Source organism: Aphelocoma coerulescens, chromosome 2, assembly GCF_041296385.1.
Source record: "Aphelocoma coerulescens isolate FSJ_1873_10779 chromosome 2, UR_Acoe_1.0, whole genome shotgun sequence".
In the NCBI taxonomy this organism is placed as follows: domain Eukaryota; kingdom Metazoa; phylum Chordata; class Aves; order Passeriformes; family Corvidae; genus Aphelocoma; species Aphelocoma coerulescens.
This window is the reverse complement of record NC_091015.1, coordinates 50614269-50641968: the sequence shown is the minus strand read 5'-3', so window position 1 is coordinate 50641968 and position 27700 is coordinate 50614269. Positions and strand designations below refer to the sequence as shown.

Sequence of the window (27700 nt, the reverse complement as noted above, 5' to 3'; positions counted from 1 at the left end):
TTCCCAAGACAAAAATGTTTATTTGTACTAACTCTTCAAACAGGTATACATTCAACATCTCTAAACAAAATCAGTACATATGACAAGGGCAAGTTGAGTAAGTATCATTAGAATGTAATGCCTTCCTTAGTAATTAAAGTTCATAAACCAAGAATTAGTTACAAATTTATGACCCCCTTACACAGGGGTTAATGTTTTCAGTAAGACTACCCCAGTACTAGGCAAAACAGAGTATTTGCAGAGTAGGCTTCTAATCCTTCAGTTTCAGTACCATGCCACAGTCTTTTAATGAGCAGTAAGTATTAGTGGGGGAAAAAAATCTAGTGCCAAGTTGAGTGTTCTCCAGCGCTGAAAAGCAAATGTAAATGGTGAACCATCAATAGAAATTTTAATAAACTATTTTAGTTATTTTAGTTACTGAAACCTCACTTTTTGTCTGAAAAAACCAAGAATATTGTAACAGACTGGAGGCAAGAATTTAATAAAAACCTTTTGGTTTTGCCTTAGAATAGGCTTCTCTACAAAACAAGAACAATTATGATTTGGGAGTTTCAGTGGTAAAAGAAGTATTGGAATAATAAAGAAATAATTTAAAAATATATATTAATTTACCACATTTAGCTCATATAGCCCTTTATGTATCTTACAAAATGCTACTGTCCTACATACTGCATGTAAAAAAAAAATTATATATATAATGTATATGTACACATACAAAGGAAAAGCCATCAATTTGGTATTAAAAAAACAGAACAAAAAGCGTAAGCAAACACACTGAAAGTTATGCAGTAATGAGGAGTGTATGCTCCATGTGTGCGTTAGCATAACAGTGCTTCCAACCTTAAAACATCCTCTTAAACATCTAAGCAGAGTGCTTGCTCCAAGTCAGCTCTACCAGTGATGTTCCCAACTGTCACAAACATCTGATGTCACTCAACTTCTGGCCATCTCTTATATTTAGCACTAAATCAGAAGTAAGGCAAAAGAACTTTTTCTCATCCCTGAATATCTGAGGACATTCATGAGAGCTTCCAAATATTAATGCAAAACAATAGAGGAGCACAAAGAATGGTACTCCTGAGCTGAAGGGTCTTCCTGTCTACACAAAGCTGCCCCAATGCTTCCCTATTTCAGAGTAATCCAGGCTATGTAAGTATGATGATTATTCCCAGGCATCCTCTTTGTTTTATCAAATTTTGAACGACAACTTTTAGTTTCAGGATGGGTGTGTGCTCGTGATTTCTGGTCTAAAACCACCACTGAGAACAGTGAACAGAAGTTCTGATACTGCTCAGATGTTAGGCGTGGATATTCAGAGCAGATGGGCAGTCTTGTTCTAGAAATTCTAATGCCAACCCTTGTCTCCCAGTTGGAATAATGAGTCCACTCTTAGTATACCTAGCATATATTTCACCAAAAAACTCCCACACTTTAGTATACAACAAAAGCAAAACAGATTTTACTTATTTATCTTCTCTTGCATCAATCTCAAAAAAAATCTAAAAAGACCAACCAAACCAATCCCTGCCCACCCCTTAAACTCCATAAAATCACAGATTTTCTAATAACAAATAAAATTAACCTCCCTGTTAAAGCAAAGGTTTCTGAAAAAAACCTAGTTGAGATATCCAGGGAATAAAAGAGATGGATGCCTTTCAGAAGCTTTCTGGGAGATTGATTGTAAAGGATTTGATTCAGCACCCACAAAAGTTTTGTCCAGTGAAAGAGTAACTCCAGAACTGGGGAGGCTGGATCAAGACTAGAGCCTGGTGGACGTGCCAGTCACTGGCAGGCACTGAAATGAATGCAGTCATCGTACTGGCACACAATCCTTCTGACGACGCAAGCGTGTGTTATACCAGGGAATTCCCCTGACATTCCTTGGAGAGCTGTGTGGAGTGCAACACTTTGCAGCTAAGCTAGAAACACAGCAGAACAACTTGGAGCAGTTCCCAAGGGTATTCTTCCCCACCCAACCAACAATACCAGTGAAGAACAACCACAGGTAAAACAATAAAATGAACTGTTGGCTCCAGGGTTCAGAACCCCCAAGTCAGCATCTCTGGCTTGCTTTGGGGAATGGGATTCTAAAAGAGCCTAACACCTAGGAACAGTAAGGGAGAAATGGAGAAATACAAAAATGCAAGGATTAAAAAACAGAAGGGGAAGTAACGATCCCCTCTAGAATATTCCCTTTAAAACAGTGTAATTAAAAACTTTAATTTCACTTAGAAATTGGTTTCAAGGTAGCCTGACATTTTTAACGACTTTCAAAAATCAAAATATTCTTCACTAGAGTTCACTGACATATCCCTGTAGCCCCCTGAATAACTGCTACCATTTGTTTTGCACCAACATTGCTTAAATTAATATAGTCATAAGCATGCAAAATGTTAACAATTAATTGTGTATACAGAATAAAACAAAGTTCTAACAGAAAGATTCCTAATATTTCAAGGTTATAGGCTTGACTCAGTCTCTGATCAAAACCAGTGGGATTCTTCCCATAGTGTCCAGCAGATTTTGGACTAGGCTTTAATAAGAGACAAAAAAGCATTGTGTTTTATGTTGTAGGAGCAAACTCAAAGTACACTTGTGTGTGCAACTGTTGTATTGTGTATCTCAAAAGAGTTGCATTTTAGCCAGTAAAAGGACAATCACCAAGCCAACACCACATGCTGTGTCAAAGCAGGCTGGGTAACAAACACCAATACCTGCTCAGAGACATTCATGTTGTTCCTGTTACCTAGAGAGCAGCTTTGAACAAAGCTTAATGATAGCTACAGCCACTTGAACCCAGACATGACTTCGAAAGGCAAAAAGCTGCATTAGTACAACAGCCTGATGGAATTTACTTGTGCTCTGGATGGCTTTGAAGGCAGGATATTATCTCTCTGACAGGCCTCCCTTCATAGCAGATTTGATACACAGCCGTGAAGAGTGGAAACCTGAGGAAAGAGGGTGGGGAAAGCAAACACAGCATAAATTTATTCTGTAACATTTTCTAAAATGAAAGAAAGATAAAGGGGTGGGGAAAGGGAGGGGGGGAAAAGGAAGAGGTGGAAAAAATGATTTCTTTTTTCTATTTGTCAGGTGCAAATGCTGGGCTGAAAAGCAGGGGATAACTACAGAACCTGCATGCACTCTGAAATAGAGTAGCTCTCAGAAGCCTAGCTAGCTATAATGGAGCCTGAGACATACATTATGTATGGCACAACCATAAAGTGATCTAAAAAATAAATTAAAAACATTTTTCCTGGCTGTTCTTACAGCAGTACCCATCTGTGGTTAAAAAGGATGACTGGCACATCCATTATGCAGTACTTCTGAGCAATAATTTGGTAATACAGAATATGACAGAAAGAGACCCAAGAAGACATTGAAGGTCAAGTTTTTAATAAGAATCCAAAATTAAACCTGGATTTTGAAATACAAAATTCCCTATCTTTTTTTTTCTTTCTTTTTCTTTTTTTTAAATTGGCCATGTCTCTAACAACCTCCAAATTATTCAGGCTTTTCTGATAATCTGAAAGTTTGTCAAAGCCAAGATGCCTTACAGAAATTTGTATTTGCTTTCTGTCCATCCCAGACAGTAACAGCCAGAAAAGTTCCATTTTCATACAATGCCTGGTGAATTTTAGGGGCTGATCTGTTCACCAAGTACATGCTGTTTCAGCATGGTCTTCTATATTGATGAATTTTGACCAATGGAAATAAAAAAGAGCGGTCATTGGAGATGGTGAAATAGTTGATTCCTGAGTGATTCAGAATCTGGACTAGGACTTTCTCCTAAGAAAGTTGTCCCATCAGTCACTCTAAAGCTTTATCTGTAATGCACATTTCAGTGTTCAGTATATATGAGCACCATATATGATGGCCTATACATTCCACTGTCACGTATTACATTGCAGTAACCCTGGTATCAGTTCCTTGCCCCAAACTAGACTGACTTGAGTTCTGTTTCTATTTCATTGGTGGAAAAAAATTATCATATAGCCACATAGCTGCTCTCTCAAATCCAATGCTAAACTGCTTAGATTGCAAAACCCTTAGTAGGAAATCTGCAGAAAAAAAAATTACACAATGACTTCCGCATTCCTTAACAAACCTCACTTATCCCTCACTTTGTATGATGTACTGGGCTGAAGGGGGGTTAAATCTGCTGTTACCATAAAAGCTTACATGTAGGCACTAATAAAATTTGCTATGCCTGTGTGAGAAGTGGCCACAAAAGAGATGAACCTTCTGAAGCAAAAGCAAGTTTCCCACACGTTTAGATGCAGTACTGGCACTTACTTCTCGGTCAAGAAGCACCACTACTACAAACCACAACCTGATACCTAAGTCCTGCTGCTTATCTCAGAGAACATTACCGTGCACAGGTCTGCCACACTTCACATGGATAAACCTGTACCAAGGCTGGCTGCAGGCTCAGGGCCAGCAAACTCCAAATGCATCTTAGGCCTGAGCACATCAAGAGGGCAAAGTCTACAGCTGTTGAAAAGAAGTAATTCCATCACGAGTATCAATAGGCATCAACCCTGCTACCGAGGCTCTTCTGCTGAACTCTGACTTTTGCACACTTCTACTTAGCCTTGGGACTCATTTTGTAGGACCAGAATATTAAATTCTACCCTTACTAGACTCTTACCTCTTCACTTTGAAACCATGGCTGCTCCACTGTGTTTTATGTTTTAAAGCAGTAGTTTTTGAAAAACACTTTGAAAGTTGCTTTCAAAAGTCTTGTTGAATAAGACCTTTTATGAAGAACTGACACATATATGTTGGCATACCAAAAATAAATTAGCAACACTGTTTTCATGTCTTTCATAAAAACACATCCCACAATCCTCTATAATGCACTCGATTTGTTGTAAGATAGAACATGATACAAAACAACCCTCAAACACAGCATCCTGTTTCATTTAGGGAATCATAAACAGCAAAGAATGAAGCCAACATTTTAATTAATTTTTTCTGCAGTTAGCTTAATTACTGTACACTGATGAGACAGACTTAGGTACCTTACATCCAAAGATAATATTAAAACATTAATCATTTAATGCAGCTGATCCATTAAAACTAGACTTTAAAAAATGCTTTTGAAAAAAAAAAGTAACAAGCCTTGGTCTTTTGACTGGGAGTTTTTTAATTTCTGATTTTTCCTCTTTTACAAACAGGAAGAGATAAATGCATCCCTTAATCTTGTAAGGAAATAACTGTGTGTGTGGCTATAGGAATCATTCATGTTCTGACTCGAATACAAGTGAACCAAGCCAGGACAATCTGCTTACTTTCATACCACAAAAAAACAGCCCCTGACCTACAGAAGCAGATGGGAGGTTGTAGCCTACAGCAAACTGGAAGCCACATTAGGAAGGAGAACTGCAGTATCTAAGCTAGAATCCATGTGGTGGAAGCAGTCACCATATTCAGATGATTACCAAGCTCCTCTCCTTGGAGGTAAGTAATGAATTTCCTACAGTGAAATGAGATGTAGAGATTCTTCACAGTCTCTTTAGGAAGCTCTACTTTCATGCATTTTTTTCTTTTCACATATTAAAACACATTTGCTGTGCTTTTCTGTAGTAGCAGAAGGCAGTAATACACTCTGCAAACAGAAGGACATTCACAAATTTCATGTAACAGTAATAGCTCTATCTACACCAATATTTTTTTGAGGTTCTACTCACTTCTCTCTCTGATTTTAACTTTTAATCTACTGTTATTACAGTGATTTTCTTTTTCGCTATTACCTTTATGAATGTATCAAAACCAAATATGGAGAAGGTGTTATGGGGATAAAGAAGTGGCATGTGGAAGCTGTTTAATCTGTTCTTACTCACTTGTCCAGCATTCCTTTCTGCTTCAAGATGCGATGCACTTCTGCAGAAGTCTGTGGTCCTTGCAGTTTCTGACCATTCAACATTTCTTTCTCTAATTCTTCAATAGACTAAGCAACAGAGGGGAAAAAAAAAGAAAGCAAAGGAGAGCTATGATAAAGTTTTCAGAAGCCTGACAACATCATCTGGATTAAAAAAAATAAAAGTTACTGAGAGTTTTTTCTTTTTCAAAAGTGACCTTGAGTGAGCATATATAATATTCTCCTATATTCTTGTTTTTAAGTATTCTTCTTAAATCTGCATCTCCCAATGTCTTATCTCTCAAGCTTTTTTTTAAATCACACTCCCCCTCTCCATGTTTTAGCACCTTTACACTCATTCTAGCCTTGTAACACACTCAAAAAACAAGAGGAAAGAGAAGGGCACTCACTCAGTAGCACGGCTCAGATAACTCTACCATTACTCCAGCAAATGAGGAGTGGCAGTACTTGTAAGAATAGATTTCACCCAGTGAATAAGGTACCTTTCCAGTTTTAACGACTGCTTCTGCTACACGTCGATTCCGGCCACCATAACATGTTGTGATGAGATCAGCAACGCCACAGCTCTCCAGGAAAGTGGCAGTAGAAACCTGTCCTTTGCAAAAAAATTTGGCAAAGGCGATCATCTCCATTAGGCCAAGACGAATAACAGCAGCTTTGGTATTGTCACCATAGCAAAGGCCATCACAGAAACCAGCTCCTACTGCTACTATATTCTAATAGGAAGAGAAATGGGAAAGGAGTTAATTACTGCTTACAGATGTCCTTGAGAAATGCAAACACTTTTCTACTGAAAGACTAGGTTGTTAGTTTGGGTTATTTCAGTTTGGGGATTTTGATTTCTGTATTGGTTTTGCATGGCTTGGTTTTTGGTAGCAGAGATGGCTCCTGTGAGAAGCTCTTGGAAACTTCCACCATGTCCAGCAGAGCCAATCTCTGATGGCTCTGAAAGATGGACATACTGCTGGCCAAAACTGGGCCAATGAGAGAGGTTGGTAAGACTTCTGTGATGACATATTTAAGAAGAAAATCAAAACAAAGTCACACAGTTTTGCTTCTAATCAGAGAAGAGGAGGAGGTGAGGGAAAACAACATGGAGACACCAAGGTCAGTGCAGAAGGAGGCGCAGGAGGTGCTCCAGGAGCCGGAGCCGAGGTTCCTCTGCAGGCCGTGGTGCAGACCATGGTGAAGCAGCTGTGCCCCTGCAGCCCATGGGGATCCACGGGGGATGCAGAGATCCACCTGCAGCCCATGGGAGAGGTGCCCATGCCAGAGGAGGCTGTGATCCAGTGGGAGACCCAGTGGAGAGAGGGCCCTGCTTCCAGGCTGGAGCAGCCTGTCCTTGGAGGGCTGCACCCCGTGGAAAGAGAGAGCCCCGCTGCAGCAGTTTGGGAGGGCTGTGTGCCCCTGGGAGGGGCTCACGCTGCAGCAGGGGCGGTGCGGCTGCTGCTCCTGAGAGCGGGCCCACACCGGGGAAGTTCAGGAGAACTGTCCTGTGTGGGAGGGACCCACGGCCTCACGGGGAAGACTCCTCTCCCTGAGCAGCGGAAGGAAATCTCGGTGATGAACTGAGCAAACCCCCATGCCCTGTCCCCTGTGCTGTCGGTGGGAAGGAGGGAGGAGCTGGGGAAAAAGGTGTTTTAAGGGCTTATTTTACTTCTCATTATCCTCCTCTGAGTCTCTTAGTAATAAATTCACTTTTTAACTTTAAGTTAAGCCTGTTTTGCCCTTGAAGTGTTTTCTCCTGGTCCTTATCTCAACTCATGAAGTGTTCGTTAATTATTTTTTTCTTTCTCTCCTCTGCCCAGCAGTGGCAGGGGAGGGTGAGTGAGTGACTCTTACGGGTGCCTGGCGTTGGGCCAGTGTCAAACCACAACAATGTTTATGGAATAACCTTAAAAAAAAATAAAAAAAGGCAAGCCTTACATTAGTATTTCCAAGGATAAAAGCATAGTTAAAGCTCTAACACAAGTTGCCCCTGAGGCTGTGGAGCTACTCTTATTGACCATCTTTGAGAACAAACAGGTTACACTACACCCAAACAAGATTTTAGCTAGATTGAGTTATTCCTGCTCTGAGGTAGCCGTGAAGTTAGACTGACATCCTATAGTCCTTTTATCCAGATTTTCTTTAAGATTAAAGCAATAGTACATCTAAAAAACATTTATTGACTTCTGTGATGACATGCTAAGGGACCAAATTCAGCCAAGGCAATAGTATCCAGCCCTTTAAGTATGCAGACTTTCTATAACAGTAATAGTTAATCAAGGATTCCCAGAAGGTTCATGACACAGGAAGACCTCCCTTAGCAAAAAAAAAATTGTTTTTTCCTTAGACCTGGTGACAGCCTTCTACAAAGAATGTGCTGTTTCTTCATGAACATTCAGCTATACGGTCCCTTCTTTGGTTAAAGAACATAGATGTTTGATGAGACACATTTGAGTGAAGTGACTACAAAAACTATTTTCTGGCTTGGGAGTCAGAGCAGAGACTAGCCATGGTTCCACTGACCCTACCAAAAAAACCCAACTAACACAACAAACCCTAACAAAACCCTCCGAAAAAAGATGGCATTCTGACATATTGATAAAGCAAACAAGGAAGTAATGAATGCTAATATCTTTCTGCATGCAACAGCAACAGTAGTGACCTCAACAGAAAGTGCAGGAGCACCAACATTATGGCACCCAGTGTAGCACCTCATGTAGGGAAAAATATAAAATTAAAAGATTGTCCAAATCAACTTTAACTGTTGATGAAGAAAGAATAACAATCAGAAGTTGTTAATGAAAGCAACCAACTGATTAACAGCTGGTTTGGTTTTGGGTTTTGGACTGTAAGAACCACAAATGCCAGGTAGCTGCAGAGCAGTGTGGCCAGTCGTGGCTAGGTGACTCTGAATCAAATGAAGCCAGAGGATCAGTCACTGCTTTTTTAGCAGCTAGCTGAGGTGTAAAGGTGACCCTAAAAATTGCAGACAGATATCCCAACATCAGACCTGAAGCAGCCCAAGACAGTCATCTCATAAAGCTGGTAGTTTAAATCATCTTGGCTTAGATGTTGGCTGGGGTGATTCAGTCAAGGTACATTTCCATCAGATACCTCTTGCAGAGTAACCTATAATATTTGTTCATTTGATGGCAAAGCAAGAGGAAGTCAAACAGATATTTAAGAAGTTTTCTGATGGGATAACCCATTCAAATGGATTTTCCATGTATGTGAAGTCTGTAAGTATTTGGCACTCAGCTAAAAACATTAACATGACTGAGCAACCATTGGGCTTTTTCCATATACTTCTTGAACACTCCCATACTGAAGCTTCTCCTTCCCTCCAGCTTTGTCTGCTTGACTTTCCACTTTGAAGCAGTCTACTTGATCATAACTTACAATACAATTTGGCCTATAGTATTTCATTGTCTACTTGTACCTTTTGCAGTGTTTGTTGTTGGAGCACCAGAAATACTCTTTTAAGTAAGTCATAGCAAGACTAGTTACGTCTGAAGAAATAAGGTAGAGAACAAGGCAAGTTTTGAGTCCAACTCTAAAACACTGAGGTTCTTGTTTGTACAACGTTCCCATTGTACGTTCTTACACAGTTTGCAAATAATGAGGAAATAAGACAACTCATTATGCTCTAGAACACACCCCCATGCCTAGGAGACTGTTATATCCTGGTCTACATATCCCTCAGGCCACAACTATTAATTTACAAGGTCTACCATCTGATTTTATTTAAACCCTTGAAGAATCTCTGACAACTGTCTTGTGCCTAATACACTGCAGAGAATTAATTAGACCACACTGAAAGTTATACCTTACTCAAAGACGAGCCACCTCTTTAAAAAAAACAAAACAAAACAAAACAAATAACATCTCACAAAACTTACTTTGGACTGAGTTATCCTTCAGTCCAAAACAAGACCAAAATATACAGTTTGTTACTTGAAATCTCTGGCTGCAGGCACTAACAGTTTGTTTCAGGAAGATGCACAAGCAAACCACAAATTGACGCACAAGAGCCTAGTGGCACTATCACTATTGTGATCCTCTGAGAAGCACACGAGGCGCAGGAAGAGTGATTGCCCTGGCAAAAACATCTTTCTGTATGTCATATGGTTGATTTTGAATGGTGCCACTGCCAAAGACTACACCTGAAGTGTCCTGGTTTCAGTTAATTTCTTTCTTAGTAGCTGGTACAGTGCTGTGGTTTGAATTCAGTATGAGAGTAATGTTGATAACACATTGATGTTTTCGTTATTTGCTACGTAGTGCTTACTTTAAGTCAAGAGCTTTTTAGTGTCTCATGCTCTGCCAGTGAGGAGGTGAACAAGAGTATGGGGAGGAGGCAACATAGCCAGGACAGAATGCCATGCCCAGTATATAAACTGGAGACAGTTGGCTGGGAGCCATCAATTGCTGCTTGGGGACAGACTGGGCATAGGTCAGTGGGTGGTGAGCAACTGCAGTGTGCATCACTTCTCTTCTTGGGTTTTCACTCAGTCCTTCATTACAATTACTATTCTTCTTGTTGTTATTGTATTTTCCTTTATTTCAATTATTAAACTGTTTGTATTTCAACCCATGAGTTTTACTTTTTTTTCACTGATTCTCCTTCCTATCCCTGATGGGTAGGGGGTTAGTGAGTGAGCAGCTGCATGGTATGTATTTGCCAGCTGGGATTAAACCACAACATGAATTACAGGAATTCCTGCACATGCAGCGACGGTATGTATTTGTGCAAGAGGAGAGAGTCCATGTTTCTGTGAGATTAAAAACTGACTGTATTTGTATGCACACATGGGAGTATGAGAGCCCAATAAGGAAGGGCCTACTGACAAACATGTTCCAAAGGTTAAAAGATACTGCCACAATAACCCCAAAATGACTGCAACACAATGTTCATCTTGGCCTGAGGCTTTTAGAGCTCTCAAAACCACTACATGCTTAACAAAACACACTTCCCCTATCTTGGCATTAACAGCTTTTTACATGAAAGCATACATCCTGTAACCACGATGCACAATGTGTTTTTATATTGCTTATGGTTTTAAGCTACTAAAATACTTTGCCCTAACAGGTGAGCTGGTCTGGTATCTTGAAGCTGGTGTTAGTCCTAGTCCTAGTTATTCTAGAACATGAGCAAGGAATGGATTTATTTATTTTATCACCGGGATAGCAAAGCATTGTTCCAGAAAAGAAATGCTGATGCCAGGCAGTGCTCACAGTATGTGTCAGAACAAATGAGAGAAAGTGTCCTTTACTTGCACATGACCTGCTGCAAACATGCAAGAGGTCACAAATGCAAGGCCAAGAGATGACCAACAAAACAAGGACAACAAGTCTGCAGACTTTGCTGACAGATTGTTCTCTTACAGAGTCAGTGCTCAGAAGTATCCAATATCCAGTGTACAGCACGTTTGTGGAGTGCTCATGAAGACAGTTTCAGCAGCCATTTCTGAGGCAACAATTACTTCTCCATAATTAAATGGATCAATAAGAGAACTAAGCAGAAATTTTATTTCACCATCCTTGAGGCAGTGTCACAGCTCAGCACAGCCTGCTTTCCCTCTGTTTACCCATGAACTTGGAGAAGCTCCTTGCTTCCTACAATGACTGAGAAGAGGTCTAATGGAAAGGCGCAAAAAATCAAAGACAGTATCAGCAGGACTGTCAGAGAGATTAAGTATAAACTGTTTGCTTGCTCCTGGCAAACTTGAATTTCATTTCCACTTAATCTCAGGAAAAAGGAAAAAACTCTCACAATCAACTTCTATAGTACCTAGACTGACTATCCAACAGTAACTGCCCTAAACACACTTTGCTGGGTAACAATGCTGGGTACATAACCTCATAAACAATAAATCATCACTATACTTTTTACTTCTTTACTTAAGGCTAAGGTGGAGCTGTAAGGCTTAGAGAGGAGCCTGAAGCAACCTGAAAGGCAACCACAGTTGCTGCTGCTTCTCCTTCCTAAAGTAAATCACATCTGTCTTGGTCCTTGGCTGCTGCCACTTGAGGGTTTTTAACTCTCCAGATCCCATTCATCAGGCAGCTGGAGCATTTTGCCATATCCAGAGGTTAGATTCTCAGTCCTCCCCCTCTCAGCCACCCCTGGCACTGCTGCACTGGGTAAGTCAGTGGGGTACAATTTACCCCCAAGATTGCAGCTATCAGTGTTTACATGGCCTCTCAAGGACGTGGCCAGGTTCATACCCCAGCTCAGTCTTGCCTTACGTCTGTGCTGCTTGTAACACCACACTGGCACAGGCGGTAAGGACACCTCCGAAGTGATAACCTTGGGTCCGTGCTGCTCGGCAGTATCACATCCATCAGTATCCAAAAGCACATCCATATGTGTGCATAGCTTCACATACTATTTTTAGGTGTCACAACCTTTAAGCATTTCCTAGGAAGCCTCATTCATCATCTGGCAAATGGCAGGTGTACTTGTAGGTGGCCTTGAGTCATGCTGCCTATAAAGCCAACTGGGCACCTGTTGCAAAATGATTAGAGGATCAGAGACATGGATCATTGATAAAGGGAACAAATCAATAACTGCACAAGCAAAAGGCCTGCAAGCAAAAACCTGCATGAGGAAATCCCTGTGTGAGAAACAGGCCTGAGAACAAAAAGGGAGTTTGAGGATGTGCAGCTGTGCAGATAAGACCCGGAGAAGGGAGGGTGAACTCTGAATTCTTTTAATCATAACATAACTAGTAGAAGCTTGCCAATGTAGTCTAATTACGTAGAAGCAGAAATGCGCTTTGATAGGTTTTAAGCCACTTAAGAGTTAACAAGCTGGGATACAATATAAGTGCCTCTGGATTGCTAACAAACGGAGCTTGCTTTTATCAACCATATTGGCTGGACTGCAATTCCTCCCTCCGCCAGAGTCCACGGACCTTTTCCAACAGGCACCTTGAAACAACTATCCAAATTTGAACTTTGTTAATTTCTGTCCTCAAGCCTTAGAAAAGGTCAACAGACAGATGTGAAATGTTCATCAGTCCTCAAAAGAATAAAAAATCCTCACAAAGAAGAACATGCCAAGCACATTTTGTTCCAACAGCCAGGTTACAGTAGAAAGCTGTTCGTCCTCAGTACCACCAGATTTTGTAGAGTCACTGCCACTGTCTATTCAGCCAGTCTCCAAGCTGACACAAGACTGCATTTTCACAGCACTGATTTCTGCACTTCACTGTATCTCCAGCAGCCCACCATCACAAATCTAAATACAGTGAATGAAGTGGATATTCTGTACATACCCATATATATATCCGTATATAAATAGGAATCAAGCACATGTTCTCTTATGATCATCCAGCTGCACTACTTATTATTACAGTCTGAACTCAAATAGGCTTCCAAAAACAAATTTCAAACCTGTAATTATCACTGTAAGGGAAAGCTGTGCTCAGAGCATTCTTTGTTACCCTTCTGTATTTTTTCCCAACCTTTAGGCAACCACCCACACTGAAAATCTTCCCTGTTTAGAAAGGCTTGCAGAAATAAAAAGCGAGGTAGAGTACAGGCTTTTAACATCTAGGCCATTATGCCAGTAATACCAGGAAAGTCTCCTTTTCCTAAGCTGCTATTTGCAGAAAAATGCAGAAGCTAGGAGAATATCCTGTTTTCCATAGTGTATTGTTTCTCATCCTTTAAATATCTCATCCTTTAAATACCAATACAGGAATTGCTTTTACTATATCCACATCCAGAAAGACAGTCTGGAGTGACATGTTTGCCTGTTTACCCCGTCCTCCTCGCTGTAGTTTGCAGTGCTGCTACTGACATTTTGAATTGGCACTGCTACAGAAAGAGAGTAGAGCCTCTCTTTTTTGCCTGTGTCTCCACACAACATGACACTGTCACCTTCTGAAATTGGAATTTCCTCCTTCCAGGAAGTTAAAAAATGCTAATTTTTACTATTTTTTATGAAGTAACTTTCCAAGTTTAACAAACTGTCAGCTGACTGAAGCTACACATTAGATTTTACCCTAAAAAAACCATATGAAAAGTGTTGGCTTCCAAAGGAGGCCAGGGGCTGGGCAACCCAGTGTGCCACGACCTTCCTAGGAAGAGTGTCCTGCAAGGAACAACTCTTCCAGGGACAGTGGCTGGCATCCCTGGGCAACAAGTGATTTCAGCAAGTGTAGCAATTTCTCAGCTCCAAGTGATTCCAGTTCTTGTGATTCAGCCCTTTGTGAAATCACCCAAGGCGAACTCGGGGTTAGAGCGACAGGAGCCTTGTATAGCAGTTCCACAGAGGAAGCCTTCATTGTCCAGCAGTCCCTGTGAAGGGGTGGCTAAGGACAAGGCTCCCTGCATCAGGGCTAGGGGGCAGAGGTTATATGGGGTAGGCAGGGGGTGGGGTAGAAACCAACTAGCCAACGGGGTACTGGGTATTACCATATAGAAACAGGGCATGCTGGGGGTGGTTCACTTTCTCGACATGACCCAGTGGAAGGTTGCTTATCTCTGGGGAAGATCATCTTGGCCTCAGGCCTCTCTTCTCTAAGGGAGAGCAGAGGGCTCTTGTGCCAAGGGCTCCCAGCCCTCCACAGAAAAGATGTTTACTTTTCAAATTTTTATTACAAATACTATCAGACTAATGATAAAAAAGTAAAGTTCTCGTTGATACCCTTAGCAAACAATTCTTCTAATAGAAAGTAGGTACAGCTTCTAAGAAAAAAACACTATTCACATCTGAGTTTTGCATTTTGCTTTACATTATGGCAATAAAATCTGATCCATATCCATAGGTTTAATTTTAGCTTCTTTATTTTCTTTCTGAGCCAGACATGTTCCCAATGCATTAATAAAATTTTGCAATCTTTGAGTTTAAAACAGCTCAGGACATTATTTATATGCTGCCAGCACAAGATTTAGGATAACTAGAAAGGGGTTTAAGTGAAAAATTACTTTTAAAGATATGTTTTTATTAATATTTTCTTTTAGATTTAGGTGGAGTTGTATGTTTAAAGATATCACCTATACTAGAATGACAGATCTATGCCATTTCTATATATAAATATATATATATAAATATATATATATAAAATAAAACTATACCATTTTTGCCTTTTAATTATGCAAGAAATCCACAGTATTTTTAAACCAATTAATCTATCCTTATTTCACTTTCTGGTTAGACCTTACACCACGCATTTTTTAGAAATCTCAACTCAATTAACAAAATATACTGCAATCAAAACCAAATGACTAGAGCACACAGAATATAAACAGCTTTTTAGAAATACAACTAGACAGTTCAGTCTGCAGGATGCATGATGAATAATGTAGCAGACAAGAGCAATAAAACAAGGTTACAAAAAACCCCCAGAAGTTTCACCTTAGTATCTTTCCAGGTCAAGAACAATACTCTATTTAAATTCTACTGCACTTCCAAAGAAATATTGGTATCTTGCCTGACGTAGACCTTTACAGTGGAATTTTGAGTGTTTGCTGACTACCTGCCCAGTTTGACGGGCATGCTCATCCCTTCACAAGATTTTTCTGAATAAAAATTTCCTGGGACAGAATTCCTCTATCAGACAAGAATTTAAGCTAGTCAGAAAATATCCTGCTGAGCAGATTTCAAAGAAAAATAAATCTCCAAAATTTTTTAACTAATTTCATGGGTCTGTACACAGGGATTTCTGGTAACCTCCCACATCACCAGAGCATTTTAAAGCAATGGCTGTGGAGGCAAATTACAAGCTCCACAATCTCAATAAATTGCTAAATATACAGTAACTCCAAAGCGTGTTGCATAAAAACACCTAATCCCATCAGTGCACAGACCCACAACCTCCTCTTTCTCAGGCCTTCCAGTATGACAGCTGTCAGGATGAAATTAAGGAAATTAATATGCCAAAAAATATGCTATTATAGCTATCCATCTACTTTCACTAAGCAGGAATCAGAATTCCTTAGCTTAAGACATCATTGCTTAATGTGGTAGTTTATCAAGCCAATTAATTTAGTTTACACAAAATTTCAACAGCAAAACCAAAGGCAGACAAAATAATTATCCAAACCACAAAAAATAAGTAAGTAAGCCAAATTAATTATTAAACCACTACACCCATCAAAATGATTGTGGGCAGGTATCAGATAATGTGAACTACGGTACTGTTTGCTAGGGTGCCAAACAACTAATGCCTCCCCTTCACAAATGGCTTGTAAATTAGCCTGAAAAAATAGCCATTAAACAATTAAGTTAGCCTTTGTTTTCTGTCAGCATCAATTTTGTTATGAAAAAAATGTTGGATGAGTAACTGTCCAAAATAACTTCTTCCCTATTCAGTTCATTTCTGTACGTGGTTATTCACACAAACCTTATGTAGTACATGTCCACAAAATATAAAACAAGTGCTCACATTTCTTAAGTCAATGAAGAGGGGGATAGTTTTGTCAACAGACACAAGGCATTAATGCCAACTTCTTTCTCCCTTTCTTTTGGTGAACACAGTTGCAAAAACAAAAAAGGGAACTGAAATAGATTTAGAAATATATCAGCCACTTAGATGAAATCAATACTTGCTTCATGACTGTGTGGAAGTTAAGTGGAAGATGTAGAAAGATGTAGAAAGAGAACCTGGCAGGTGGTGAGACACAGATCTAAAAGCCAGCTCTCAGAAAATGCTGCTCCCTCATTTCCCATCTGATTCTTCAGGAAATGTTATGTGGCAGTTTTGTATATTATATAAAATACAGTGAACTTATTTTTTTAAATGGAAATAACCTCTTTATTTTCTACAAGGATCAATATTTCATCTGTGTACCATCTGCAGCCTATTAATCTTACCTTCAAAGCACCACACAGCTCAACTGTATCTGCATCGTCAACTACAGTTATTCGGAAGTTTGGAGTCTGCAGGAGTTCTTTGAAGAGAAGGCCATTTTCCAAGATTCTGCAGCCTGTTGAGAAAGAGAAAGAAAAGCTAAAAAAAAATGAATAATTTATCTGCATCTTATTTAGCCTTTCCCGTGTAAGCCAAAACGCCTAAAAGCAGAGATAAGGTTGTTCTATCTCAATCCTAAACATACCTGTTCTAAGGGACCAATCACATGTTGACATTGCATTAAAAGCTCTGCACTGCATTACTCAGGACTTTTTCATAATTTATTGTCTGCTCAGCAACAGGTTCTAAATAACAATTCCATGAATTCTCTATATACTCTCCATTTTTTGATCATTCCCTTTAAAAAGAACAGCTAATAATATAACAGAGATGAATTAAGAACATGGCAGGAGCAATTCTAGTAATTATTTCGAAGTCTGCATTCCAGAAAAATATTTACTGATAAAGGTATGTCAAAGCTGTTTTATTAATCAAGCATGCTGCCCCTGACAATTGTTTCTAAACACTAACATGTTGTTCAACCATTCAAAATTAAGTTCATTGCAAAAGCTGTGAATGAGATGTTACAAAGCTAGCAGTGCACAAAACTGTAAAAATTAACACTGAAAAAACCCGTAACACAAACTCTGTGCTATAAAGTATGAGTACCTGTATGCAAATACACACACATATGCCTTTCTAGAAACTGTAAAATCCAAGACTAGGCACATCTTCACGCTGCAAAGGTGTGCAGAGATCAACACAGAACCAAAACATTTTCTAGCTTTTGTGGGAATGAAATATTTTGAGAAATTAAAACAAGATACCTTGAAAAAACCACCAAAAAAGTCAAACCAAAACAAACATGCATGAAGCTACCATCTTTGACCATAGCACCTGAGCTGGAATACAGAATTTATAACTGTTTATCCATATAAAGCCATTCAGACCCAAGAAAATCTTACACACAGTAATAAAATAAAGCAGTTTGTTATATGAAGGGTGATAAAAAGCATGCTTGTATTTCACATGCTATGGTTATAACCCTAGTAAGAATAGGTAAAATTGTGCTCTTGTCTCTCCCTCTATTCCCAGTATTGTCCTAGTATTTTTGGAAGTGTAAACATTCTAGGAAATTCAACGAACAGCTTCTGGTAACAGTCAGCTAATGTCAAAAACAGTGAAATTTGAGCTATTTGGTGTGCACCTGTGAGGACAGGAGCATGTTTTAAATATTCTTACAACTTGGAACAGTACCTATTGTGGTTTCACAGAATTTCTCTGCTGCCACCTCACTGGCAATGTTAGCTCCCATCAGCACACTGATGTCTATTCCCATCTTCTCTCGAATAATGTCAGAGATCAGTTTGAGTCCCTCCGGGCCTTCATCTATTCCCTGCAGCCAACATTAAATGGAATTACTAAAAAGTCATTCATTAGGCACAGTAGAGATGCAAGCAGAACACAATTAGTCTTGTCCACAGATGAGAAGTGAAACAAGCACTATTCAGACAGAGACTAAAGATGACAGATGTACTACCATGGATACTTGTCCTATTTTGACCTCTCCAAGATGTCTTAGCATCATAAGAGGTAGCACCTTAAGATTTAGGACTAAACTCTAGATGATGAAAACAGTTGTTATTCCATCCCCAAAGACCTGATTCTAAGAAGTGCTGAGCATTCTGCTTTGTTAGTTCAAAAATCAGGTGCTTATAATCAGTGTATCCTTAATCAGTGAAGCATAACCAATCCATCAGTTGTGAACTAAACCTGAGCTTGGATTTGAAATTGCACTAAAACTCACAAAATGGCATCCGAATAATTTGCTTTGTGAAGAGATATCTGAACTGAAATATCAGAGTCAGATTCCCCAGTGTTTAACACCAACAACAGCTTACTAGTAGAAATACAAACAGAACAGCCATTCACAGATAAGTAGAAAGCTGAACAACTGAGAATAATTTAACTTCTAAGGATATTTTAAATCTGTATTTATAATGGGCTCTTTACAAAATGTGAAAAAAATGCAGAAATAGGGCCTTAGAAAAGATCACCCCACATATTGATGCTGCAGACAAGAACAGTCTGGTACCCTGAATTGCCTGAACTAGAACTGCAAATGAGACCACTTTCTTCCCATAAAACCCTTTTCTCCCAGCCTGCTAAATGCAGAATTCTTTTGAGCTTTTATTACGGGGGTAATGGCAGACCAGCTATTGAAATAGTCATTCTTTCCCACGGTATATCACTCTTTTTTAATGTTGAGGATTTGATACTTTTGGGAATTGGTAATTTTGAATTATGATTTATAGGCAAAAAGTGAGTTCCTCTATTACTTCCAGATATACATATACATACACACTTGTATGCTGCCAGTAGTGACATTTCAGGCAGGCAGTAATTTGCACTTCCACAGGTTAAAGGTGCTGCTCCTTAAATAACATGGTGCAATCAAGAGACATGCAGAAATGATGGTATAAAACCTGCCAACTAAACTAGTGCTTGCATTTCTGCATTATTTTTCAATTGGTATCGCTTAACGCACAGCTCTGCTTTCTCATCTTTAATGAGCCATACAGAACCAACCTGAAAGCAGGCACACAATACATGTTGTATTTTTCCCTCATAGTGTCAAAAATGTCCCCACAAAATAACTGTAAGGCCCCTCTTCCTAAGCAGGCAAATAATAAACTGAAAAGCATGCACTCATTGGGAACAACTCCAAAAGTGTGAATACCTGCACAACAATTATTCATGCAAGTGAAAGGAGACCAGAAAGGCTTAGGTGCCAGATTCTGCTCCACTGTGAAACAGATGCAACTCCTGATGCAAGTCACAGAGAGCTGTACCTGTTTCTTGTAGAGTTAAATCCAGTACTGAATGACAGAATAAAAACCAAACACCCCTTCCTCCCCGCAAAACCAAGACTCCAGCATCGGCATTTTCACTGGGCAGCAATGGTCTGCAGGCAATGCAAGTCCAATTTTGTGACCTTATCGCTTGCAGCCTAACATGCCTGCCAGAGCAATCCCTGGGGCCTGTAATAGGGAAATGAAAATGAGACTGATGTAGAGGTTGCCTGAAGAGTATTTTGAATGACTTTCAGCTACCCTGCTTCCTGTGCTCACTGCTGTACTGCACTCTAAGTTTTATGATTCTTCCCCCCACAGCCACACAGTCACTTGTTAGGTTTTCATAGGCTCAGAGCTAATGTAAAGCAACACAGATGCAAATGTTTCAATGGAAATGCATATTAACCAGCATACAAATGCCTTTATTTCCCAAAAACTCCGTTTTATTGTCAGACCTTAGGCTCTGCTTGAAGATTAGACTGTCAGAAACAAGAAAAACCAAGAAAAAAGACTAAAAGATGACACACTGCTAACTTGACAAGTAATTTAGAAAGCACAGGAACTAAATGTCCCACGAGTTATATTTTTCAGAGCAGAACTGCACTTTAACTACCAAAGTTAACACAAGCCACTTTAACAGCATTAGCATTGAGCATGAGACCCAAAAACTATGACACTGATGAAAACAGCATGCCTAAAGAATATGCAAAAGTAGAGGAAAGAATGCATTCCTGCCTCTACTACTTAAGTTTCATTGCTGTGTTAAATCTCTACCCTTTCTTCTCAAATGGTACTTTTAATGATGCACAGCTATGCCTTTTCATAAAAAACTGACATGTGCTTTGCATTCTCCCAAAAAATATTAAGGGGCCTCACGGCATTTCATTAGAAAGGCTGCCTATGGAGGCAGCGTTGCAATGTGACAGTGGGAAGCTGCATAGTAACCAACTCTGCACTGCATGGCAAGTGCCACAATTTCACTTCCACCACTACACTAAGCACAGCCTTTTGTTTTGCTAGGGTATTTGTTTGTCTGGAGTTTGGCTTTTTTTTTTTTTAAAGGTAAGTATTTAATTCCCCTCCCCCCCCCCTTTTATTTGTTAAACATAGCCATTAATCAACACTCCATTAGAGCACAGGTAATTAGTACCCAGAACAGTGATTCCAAGGGATTATAGGCCCAGGACCCTGACTTCACATATGCTGACATAAATTCTCATTTAGTCCACCAATTTCATTAGTTATTCCTGTCACTAAGAGAATATAAATCACATTTAGCAAATTAAAGGAGAATAAAGTTTATCTTGAGCACTTTTAACAGTGCCTTATTTTACCCTTCTACAATATGAGGAGTTTTCCTACAAATTGCAGCAAGAACATTTTGGAAGCATTACTTTTTCACACATCTCAGCAATACACCAGGTCAGCACTGACAAAACAATAGATTTGATGGGTTTTGTTATCCAAACTAAAGAGACAAGCTTGCAGTAAGCAGTGATATGGTTTTTTTGTTCTTTTTTGAGCACAGTTCCATAAATGTATCATTTTCCAGAAATGACAGGAAACAAGGGAATGTGTGCTGAGAAAATGGCCTACAAAGCAACAACAAACCAGAATCTTCCAAACCTTATGGGAATAGCTCATTATTTCCAGCTAAATATACAGAGGAAAAAAGCCCACCCACCCAAAAACAATCCCAAGAATAAACTAATCCACAATTTTAAATTTTCCTGCCAGCAAAACTACAAACACTCCAATGAAATGCCTCCTGCACTTCTGCCTTCTCCTATTTCCTATGTTCAAACTATCCCGGCAATGCTGAACAGACTCTCTTGTTGCAACATAGTATTTGACATGAACAAGAACACTATCCTCTCAGTCACATGAAATTCTCTCAGCAGTTCTTGAAACTATCAACTCAGCATGTGGGATGTGCATTAACAATCAAAGCATTATGCTTGTGCTCTGTTCTTCATCTAATGATGCTTTTGGAAACAACAAATAAAAGACTGGAAAGTTTAGTGGTGCAAAACATATTGACTCCCTCTTTCTTTCTGAAAGTCTTGTGAAGAGCCCCATTTTCCTCTTCCTGCAAGCACTGCACAACAATCCACTAATGACCGAGAGAAATTCTAATTTTACACCTAGAAAGGTTTAATGGATCAATCAAGTGAATAATGCACGGAGACTTTTCATATCAAAATATCAAGTCACCTTATCTTAGAAGATTCCATGACACATTCTCGGTTATTAGCACACAGTGTTTATTGTACCTTTATGAGAGTTATGCCAAGCGCTTTCCTGGGTACTCGTCCTGTGATTTCATCGCAGACTTTATGAATGAACTGATGAGGAATAACAAAAACCAGCAAGTCTGCATCCTGTACCGCTTCCTTAAGGTTTGGGATAGCAACCTGTGTAGTTATGGGAGAGAAAGGCTGCATAACTTTTCAAAATTAACACTACACACAAGTGTTACCTGATAAAGTAAAAGCAGAATCACAGAATCAATCTGAGTCTGAGATCATTGAGTCCAACCTTAGAACGAACACCACCCGGTCCACTAGACCATGGCACTGAGTGCCACGTCCAGTCTTTCCTTAAACACCTCCAGGGACGGTGACTCCACCACTTCCCTGGGCACCCCATTCTAATCTTTAGTCACTCTGTCCGTGAAGAATTTCCTCCTGATGTCCAACCTGAACCTCCCCAGTTTGATCTCGAACACCAGTAGTTTGGTTTTATGCTGAATGCTACAAACTACCGCAGTAGTTTCATCATTTTCCTCACTGAAAAGAAACAGTAGCATAAACTTCCCAGACCAACAGCTCCAATCCAAAGTTGAGGCCAATTTTATTTTTGATGGGTATAGTCAAAGCTATTAATCTTGCTCTTGTTTTCACATTTGCTTTCTTATACAGAAATTGAAGTAACATAAAGACAATAGCAAGACCAAAAAAGAAAGAGTGCATTGGATTTACTTAACTACATAATTACATAATTTTACTTGTTTGAATCTCTGATGTCATCAGTAGAATAGCATAGTCTGAAATATTACAAACCCTAGAGGTGTTAACAAAACAAATTTCTAGCTCCATTTACAGCACAAGCAATGTTCCCTCTACTCCATAACTATAATTTAGCTTCTGAGCCTTACCACATTATCTGGCAGCTTGTATCCAGGGAGATACTTTACATTTTCATGTTCATGATTTATGATATCTGTCAGTTTTCTCCCATTAATATTCTCCTCGAAGACCCACATCTTCACTGTGGAAGCAAACTTCTGCAATTTTTTTACATTATTACCTATTATTTTGGCAACTGCAGAACCCCTGCACAAAAGAAAACAAAAATAGTCTTTAAAAATTATGATTTTGCTGTACAAAAAAAGAGATTGTCTTTAAAACAATTACAAATTCACAGATTATTTGATCTGTTACTATATAGCATTTTGATATAGTAAAATAAGTGGAAAAATACACTAGTCATTCACACCTGCTGCTTTCTCTCAACTACAGCTAGAGTAGGTTGGACTGAAGCATTTACTGAAACGTCCTTATTTATTTTGTTTTCTTATTGGCTATCCACTGAGAATTTAGGTTCCTGTATTTCCCCAAATCAAATTGTATCTTCAAAGCTGAGGTAAAAGTGACATACTAAACTTGCTCAAATTGTCATTTTCACCTTTAGGAGATGGGAAGCTTCTTTTCTAAGATGACTGACTCATCAGTTGTTGTACAATACTGATAGCCATTGAAAGCCAAGAGTAATTTATATGTTGCAGAAGTTATAAGCTTTATGGTTGTGCAGCCAACCTCACAGAACTTAACTATTGCAACAGCATCCTCTGAAACTGCAGGCAGACAAGTCCATTACTATTACCCTCATATTCTCCCCAAGAACAGCATACAGTGAGAGCTATATTATGGTGATCAATTTTACTTCCCAAAACTCTAAGCAATAATGAAATTAATCACAATTATGAGAGGAGGAACAAACACAATCTTCCCTTTCATCATTCTATTAAACCTGTTAACCTAAGTTCCTTTCATGAGATAGAAGGTAGGTTCATAATTAGTGATAACCTACTAAGGAGATACAAAAAAATCTTAAGAGATGCGATAAAAATACAGAGTCATTGATCTGAGGCTTACGTGTGTGTGTGTGTAAACTGCCCACTTTACTAGGAAGTAAGAACACTAACTTTTCCAATCTAGTTACACTCACACAATCCCCTAAATTTATATCAGACATTGCTTGTAATAAACCCATAGCTGGCAACTAAACAAAATGGATTCATTCTACTTCAAGAGCTTTTGATACGGCACAACTCATTGTGCTGTATTAAAGATGTGTGCTAGCACATGGCTAAGATCACTTTCTAAGTAGCGGCAGAAAAAAATTTAGTATCCTAAGCAGACCTTTTATAGTGAAACCATAAAACTGTATGTCTTAAAAGACTGGAATTTACTTCTCTAATAGCACTTCACACACTAAAAATGCCCCTGGGTTCAGGAGGTGATACAGAAGACAATTGCAAGCCATCTTTTATCAAGCTCATACAGCATGGTTTCTGCTGCACTGGTATACAGCTCACCAGCTCAGCCTCCAAATGACAGACCCATACAAACAGCAGACCTCACGTTCAACACAACACGGGTATGTCTTCCTCAGACAGTGCTCTGAGCTCCTTGAACAAAAGCATTTTTACTCCTACAGATTTATATACGAAGTTGGGATCCTGGCAAATCCACTGCCTTCTGTTTTGAACTTCACTACACATTCTCTGTGCTTGCTGGTGACAGAGCAAGACAGAAATAACTGATTCAGCAACTCTCTGACTGGGATTTTCAGTCTGCCAGCAAAAAGTCTGGCAGTGTGGACTACTTAAGTGCGACATTAATTGCATTACTATTTAACACTTAAATGCCTGAGCTGTCTTTTTTTTTTTTCCCCACCCTTTCAATGAAGTATTAAAAAAAGTGAAGATTAGTTTCTTAATTCAAGAAGGTTCTCCTGACTGGCTTCTCCGGTTTCTCATTTCCCATGATGCTGCAACCACTCTTTTGGACCATTTCACAGCTGGTCTGCTTTCCCTTCATCACTTTTTAACTAAAGCACAAAGTCAAAAAACTCCTTAACTTGCCCTGATAACAGCAGCCATGGAGGTCACAATATGCAAGTGCAAATGATATAATTATCTAGCTCTACCACTGTCCCTGTAAAATCACCTCAGTTAAGCCACAGTTCCCCCCAGTTTTCTGCAAGTTCCTAGCTGCATAAACCCCTCTGCCCAGTAACTTCCCAACTCTTCCCAAATTTTACAGTTTCTGTTCAAGTTTGGCAATCAGGTTAATTAACAACTGGTCCCAAGAAAACAGGGAGGGATAAATTCTGGCTGTGCACACCTCATTAACCTGCCCTGGAAGTGTATCAGAAGAACAGGATTAAGGCAGAGCTTGTAGTGCTTTAAATGACTCTGGGCACTGTCCTGGAATCCCAGGGCTTCAAGGCATACTCCCAAGGTGTACTCTCTCCACATCCCAGACAGCTTACTTTATCCCCTCTCAAAAGATTCTAACACAATCACTTACCCACCAGCTGAGCAACCCTAAAAGGGCAAGGCCAGCAGACACCACAGCTCCTGCCCTTCCTCGCTGAGCCATCTGTCCTGTCCCATGATCTTCCATCAGGTGTCAAGTGACCCCTGCCAAGTCAACTTCATTGTTAAGGTGACCTTCCTGTAGCAAACCAACCAAACAAGTCTGATTGGAAGTAGTTAATCAACCAAGGTGATTAACCCTTCCAAAGCTACTGTCCTGCCAAGCTCCTTTGGGGTTTTTTTCATCCCAGATATAGGTTAAAGGGCTATGAGAAGGAAAAGACTTGTCTGACGGAATCATCTCACACAGAACCCCAAGACCTACTGTCTCCAAACTGCTCAAGATGCCAAACCCCACTCAGATCAACTACTTACATGCATACAATTTAGGCACCACCAGTCACACACTCCTATAACTCGGGCTTCAAAAATATATAATCCCCAAACATCAATGATCAGATGTTTATAAATGCTTCAATTTCTTTCTAGTTACCTGCTTTAATGCATTAAATACTAATACTTTAATTAAATATTTTAGGACTGCAGGCACCAGTTCATAAAAGGCACTTACATGGTACACAAATTTAGTCCAATTTAGTTTGATGGTTACACATATTACTGACAGTGCTCTTTGCAGTCAGGGTTTGGTGTCTGTCATCCCATGGATTTTGAGGAAGAAATCACCTACCTCTCCAAGAATTACGATTTTCAATTTTTGGTTACTTTGGATTCTGCTTTCCTGACACAAAAAACCCTGCCATTACATATGAATGAAGCCATAAGTTATTTAAATACATTTATCCCCAAAAGAAAGAGAGAATGCTACTACCAGGCATCAGCGTTTTTCTTTCTCTCAGCATAGGAGATAAGGGCATTTTGCCACCAACTCATCCTATTAGGCAGCTTTTCTTATGTATTAAACTGATCCAGTGAGGTGAAAACAAAATATATTTGCATGTGGTTACTGCTAGTAGGCAGTATCTACAAATCCTTTCGCTTCTGTAAGAGTGTTTCACAGTGAATCAAATATAAATGCAGTCAAACTTCCTAAAACTTTTTCTAGATTTCAAGTATGGAACAACAGCCACAACACTCCTAAAAGACGAGGTCTAACTGTGTAATTTCCTTGTGACATATAGTGCAATGCACAGTATCTCCCTATTCATCTTACAAGCTGGTGCAAAGAAAGCAAGAGATGCGGCACTGAAACATCACCCATTCCCTCAAGAAGACACCACAAAGAAAAATAAAACTTGGCAGCTGCTGATATTTTTAACAGCAGCAAAAGGCAACTGCATGGAGTGGGTAGGGGGTGAGCAACAAGTCTAAGATCATCCTGACAAAAGACTGGCAAGTTTGCTTTAATAAAACATAGTACCTTGTTCTACACGGAACTCCTCTGAGTTTAATGTCTTAAAACCCAATGTTACCCAAATAAAGTGTGCTTAGCATTAGTAATTGGAAGTGACAGACTGTGAAGATACATTTCTATAACACATTGTACTTAATTTATTCACTGTAAAGAGGGACGTGGCATAAGAACAGTGATCAGGAACGGTAGGAAAATGGGTAAAGCCAAAGAAATAACTAAAGAAGACGAAGGGTTATCAACACGATACTCCTTGAAGAATGACGTCAAGTAAGTGTATTGCTTTCACTGGATGAAAAAGCAAGTTTATTTAGGTCTAATTATAAACTAGAGATAGAGACAGCAATAAAAACTTGTCTCAAGCTCTCAGTGGGCCTCAGCATAATCAATCTGGGGCGGGGGAGAAAGAAGGTATTTCAAATAACCTAGTGTCTCGCAATTCTTCTTTGAACTGTCTTGGAAAATAGGCACATAGGAACACAGAAAACCCCGAACAACACTTCTGTAGACAAGTGAGGTTGTTAGTGAAGCTCTACAGGCAGGGAGTAGTTGAAAAAAAATTTTTTTAAAGGTACAGCATCTTTAGTGTCTACGTCATCTGATAGCGGACAAAGCACACAACAAATACCAGGTTAAAAATATCCTGGAACAACTTCTTCGCAGAACATGCGGGTGTTTACAAGCACTAAAACTGCGCGCTCGATTCTGCCGCTTCTTCCTCCGAGTACGTCAGGGCAGCACCTCCGCTCCGATGGAGCCGGGGGCAGGACGAGCCCCCGGCACGGCAGGACGAGCCCTCCCGCACGGAACAAGCGCGACCCAGAGCCCGCCACAGCCCGGCGACACCGTGTTCCACCGCCAGCACCGGGTGGCCTCACGGCCGCCACCCCTGAGGGGAGCGCGGCCACGGTGCCGGGCGGGAACGGACAGCAAGGCCCGGGCGGGCACAGCCTCCGGGAAGGCCGGGCCGCGGCGGCCGCCCAGATGCCCGCCCTGCCAAGGGCCGCCGCACTCACCAGTTGCCCGAGCCCACGACGCAGACCTTGAGAGGGGCGGCGGAGAGCGCCATGGCAGCGCCGCCCGCGCCCCGCCAGAGCGGCCGCGGCGAAGAGCTGCGAGAGGCCACCGCCCCCCTCT

General features: G+C 40.0%; 1 protein-coding gene across 1 annotated transcript; it reads right to left on the bottom strand.

Annotated features, from left to right (window-relative positions):
• Positions 1-27700, bottom strand: GPD1L (glycerol-3-phosphate dehydrogenase 1 like). The gene is made up of 8 exons (XM_069007382.1): positions 27580-27700; positions 22747-22924; positions 21863-22003; positions 17992-18130; positions 16698-16810; positions 6367-6600; positions 5847-5953; positions 1-2948 (listed from the first exon to the last, which is right to left on the bottom strand). The coding sequence occupies exons 1-8, from the start codon at positions 27630-27632 to the stop codon at positions 2852-2854; spliced, it is 1062 nt and encodes a 353-aa protein (XP_068863483.1). The 5' UTR covers positions 27633-27700; the 3' UTR covers positions 1-2851.

Coding starts and splice junctions, on each gene's coding strand:
- GPD1L (XM_069007382.1), bottom strand. CDS start 27,632: ATGGCGCTCTCCGCCGCCCCTCTCAAGGTCTGCGTCGTGGGCTCGGGC. Junction 18,131..21,862: donor TTGGCATAACTCTCATAAAG/GTACAATAAACA, acceptor TGTTGGCTGCAG/GGAATAGATGAAGGCCCGGA. Junction 16,811..17,991: donor ATTCTGTGAAACCACAATAG/GTACTGTTCCAA, acceptor CTTTCTCAACAG/GCTGCAGAATCTTGGAAAAT.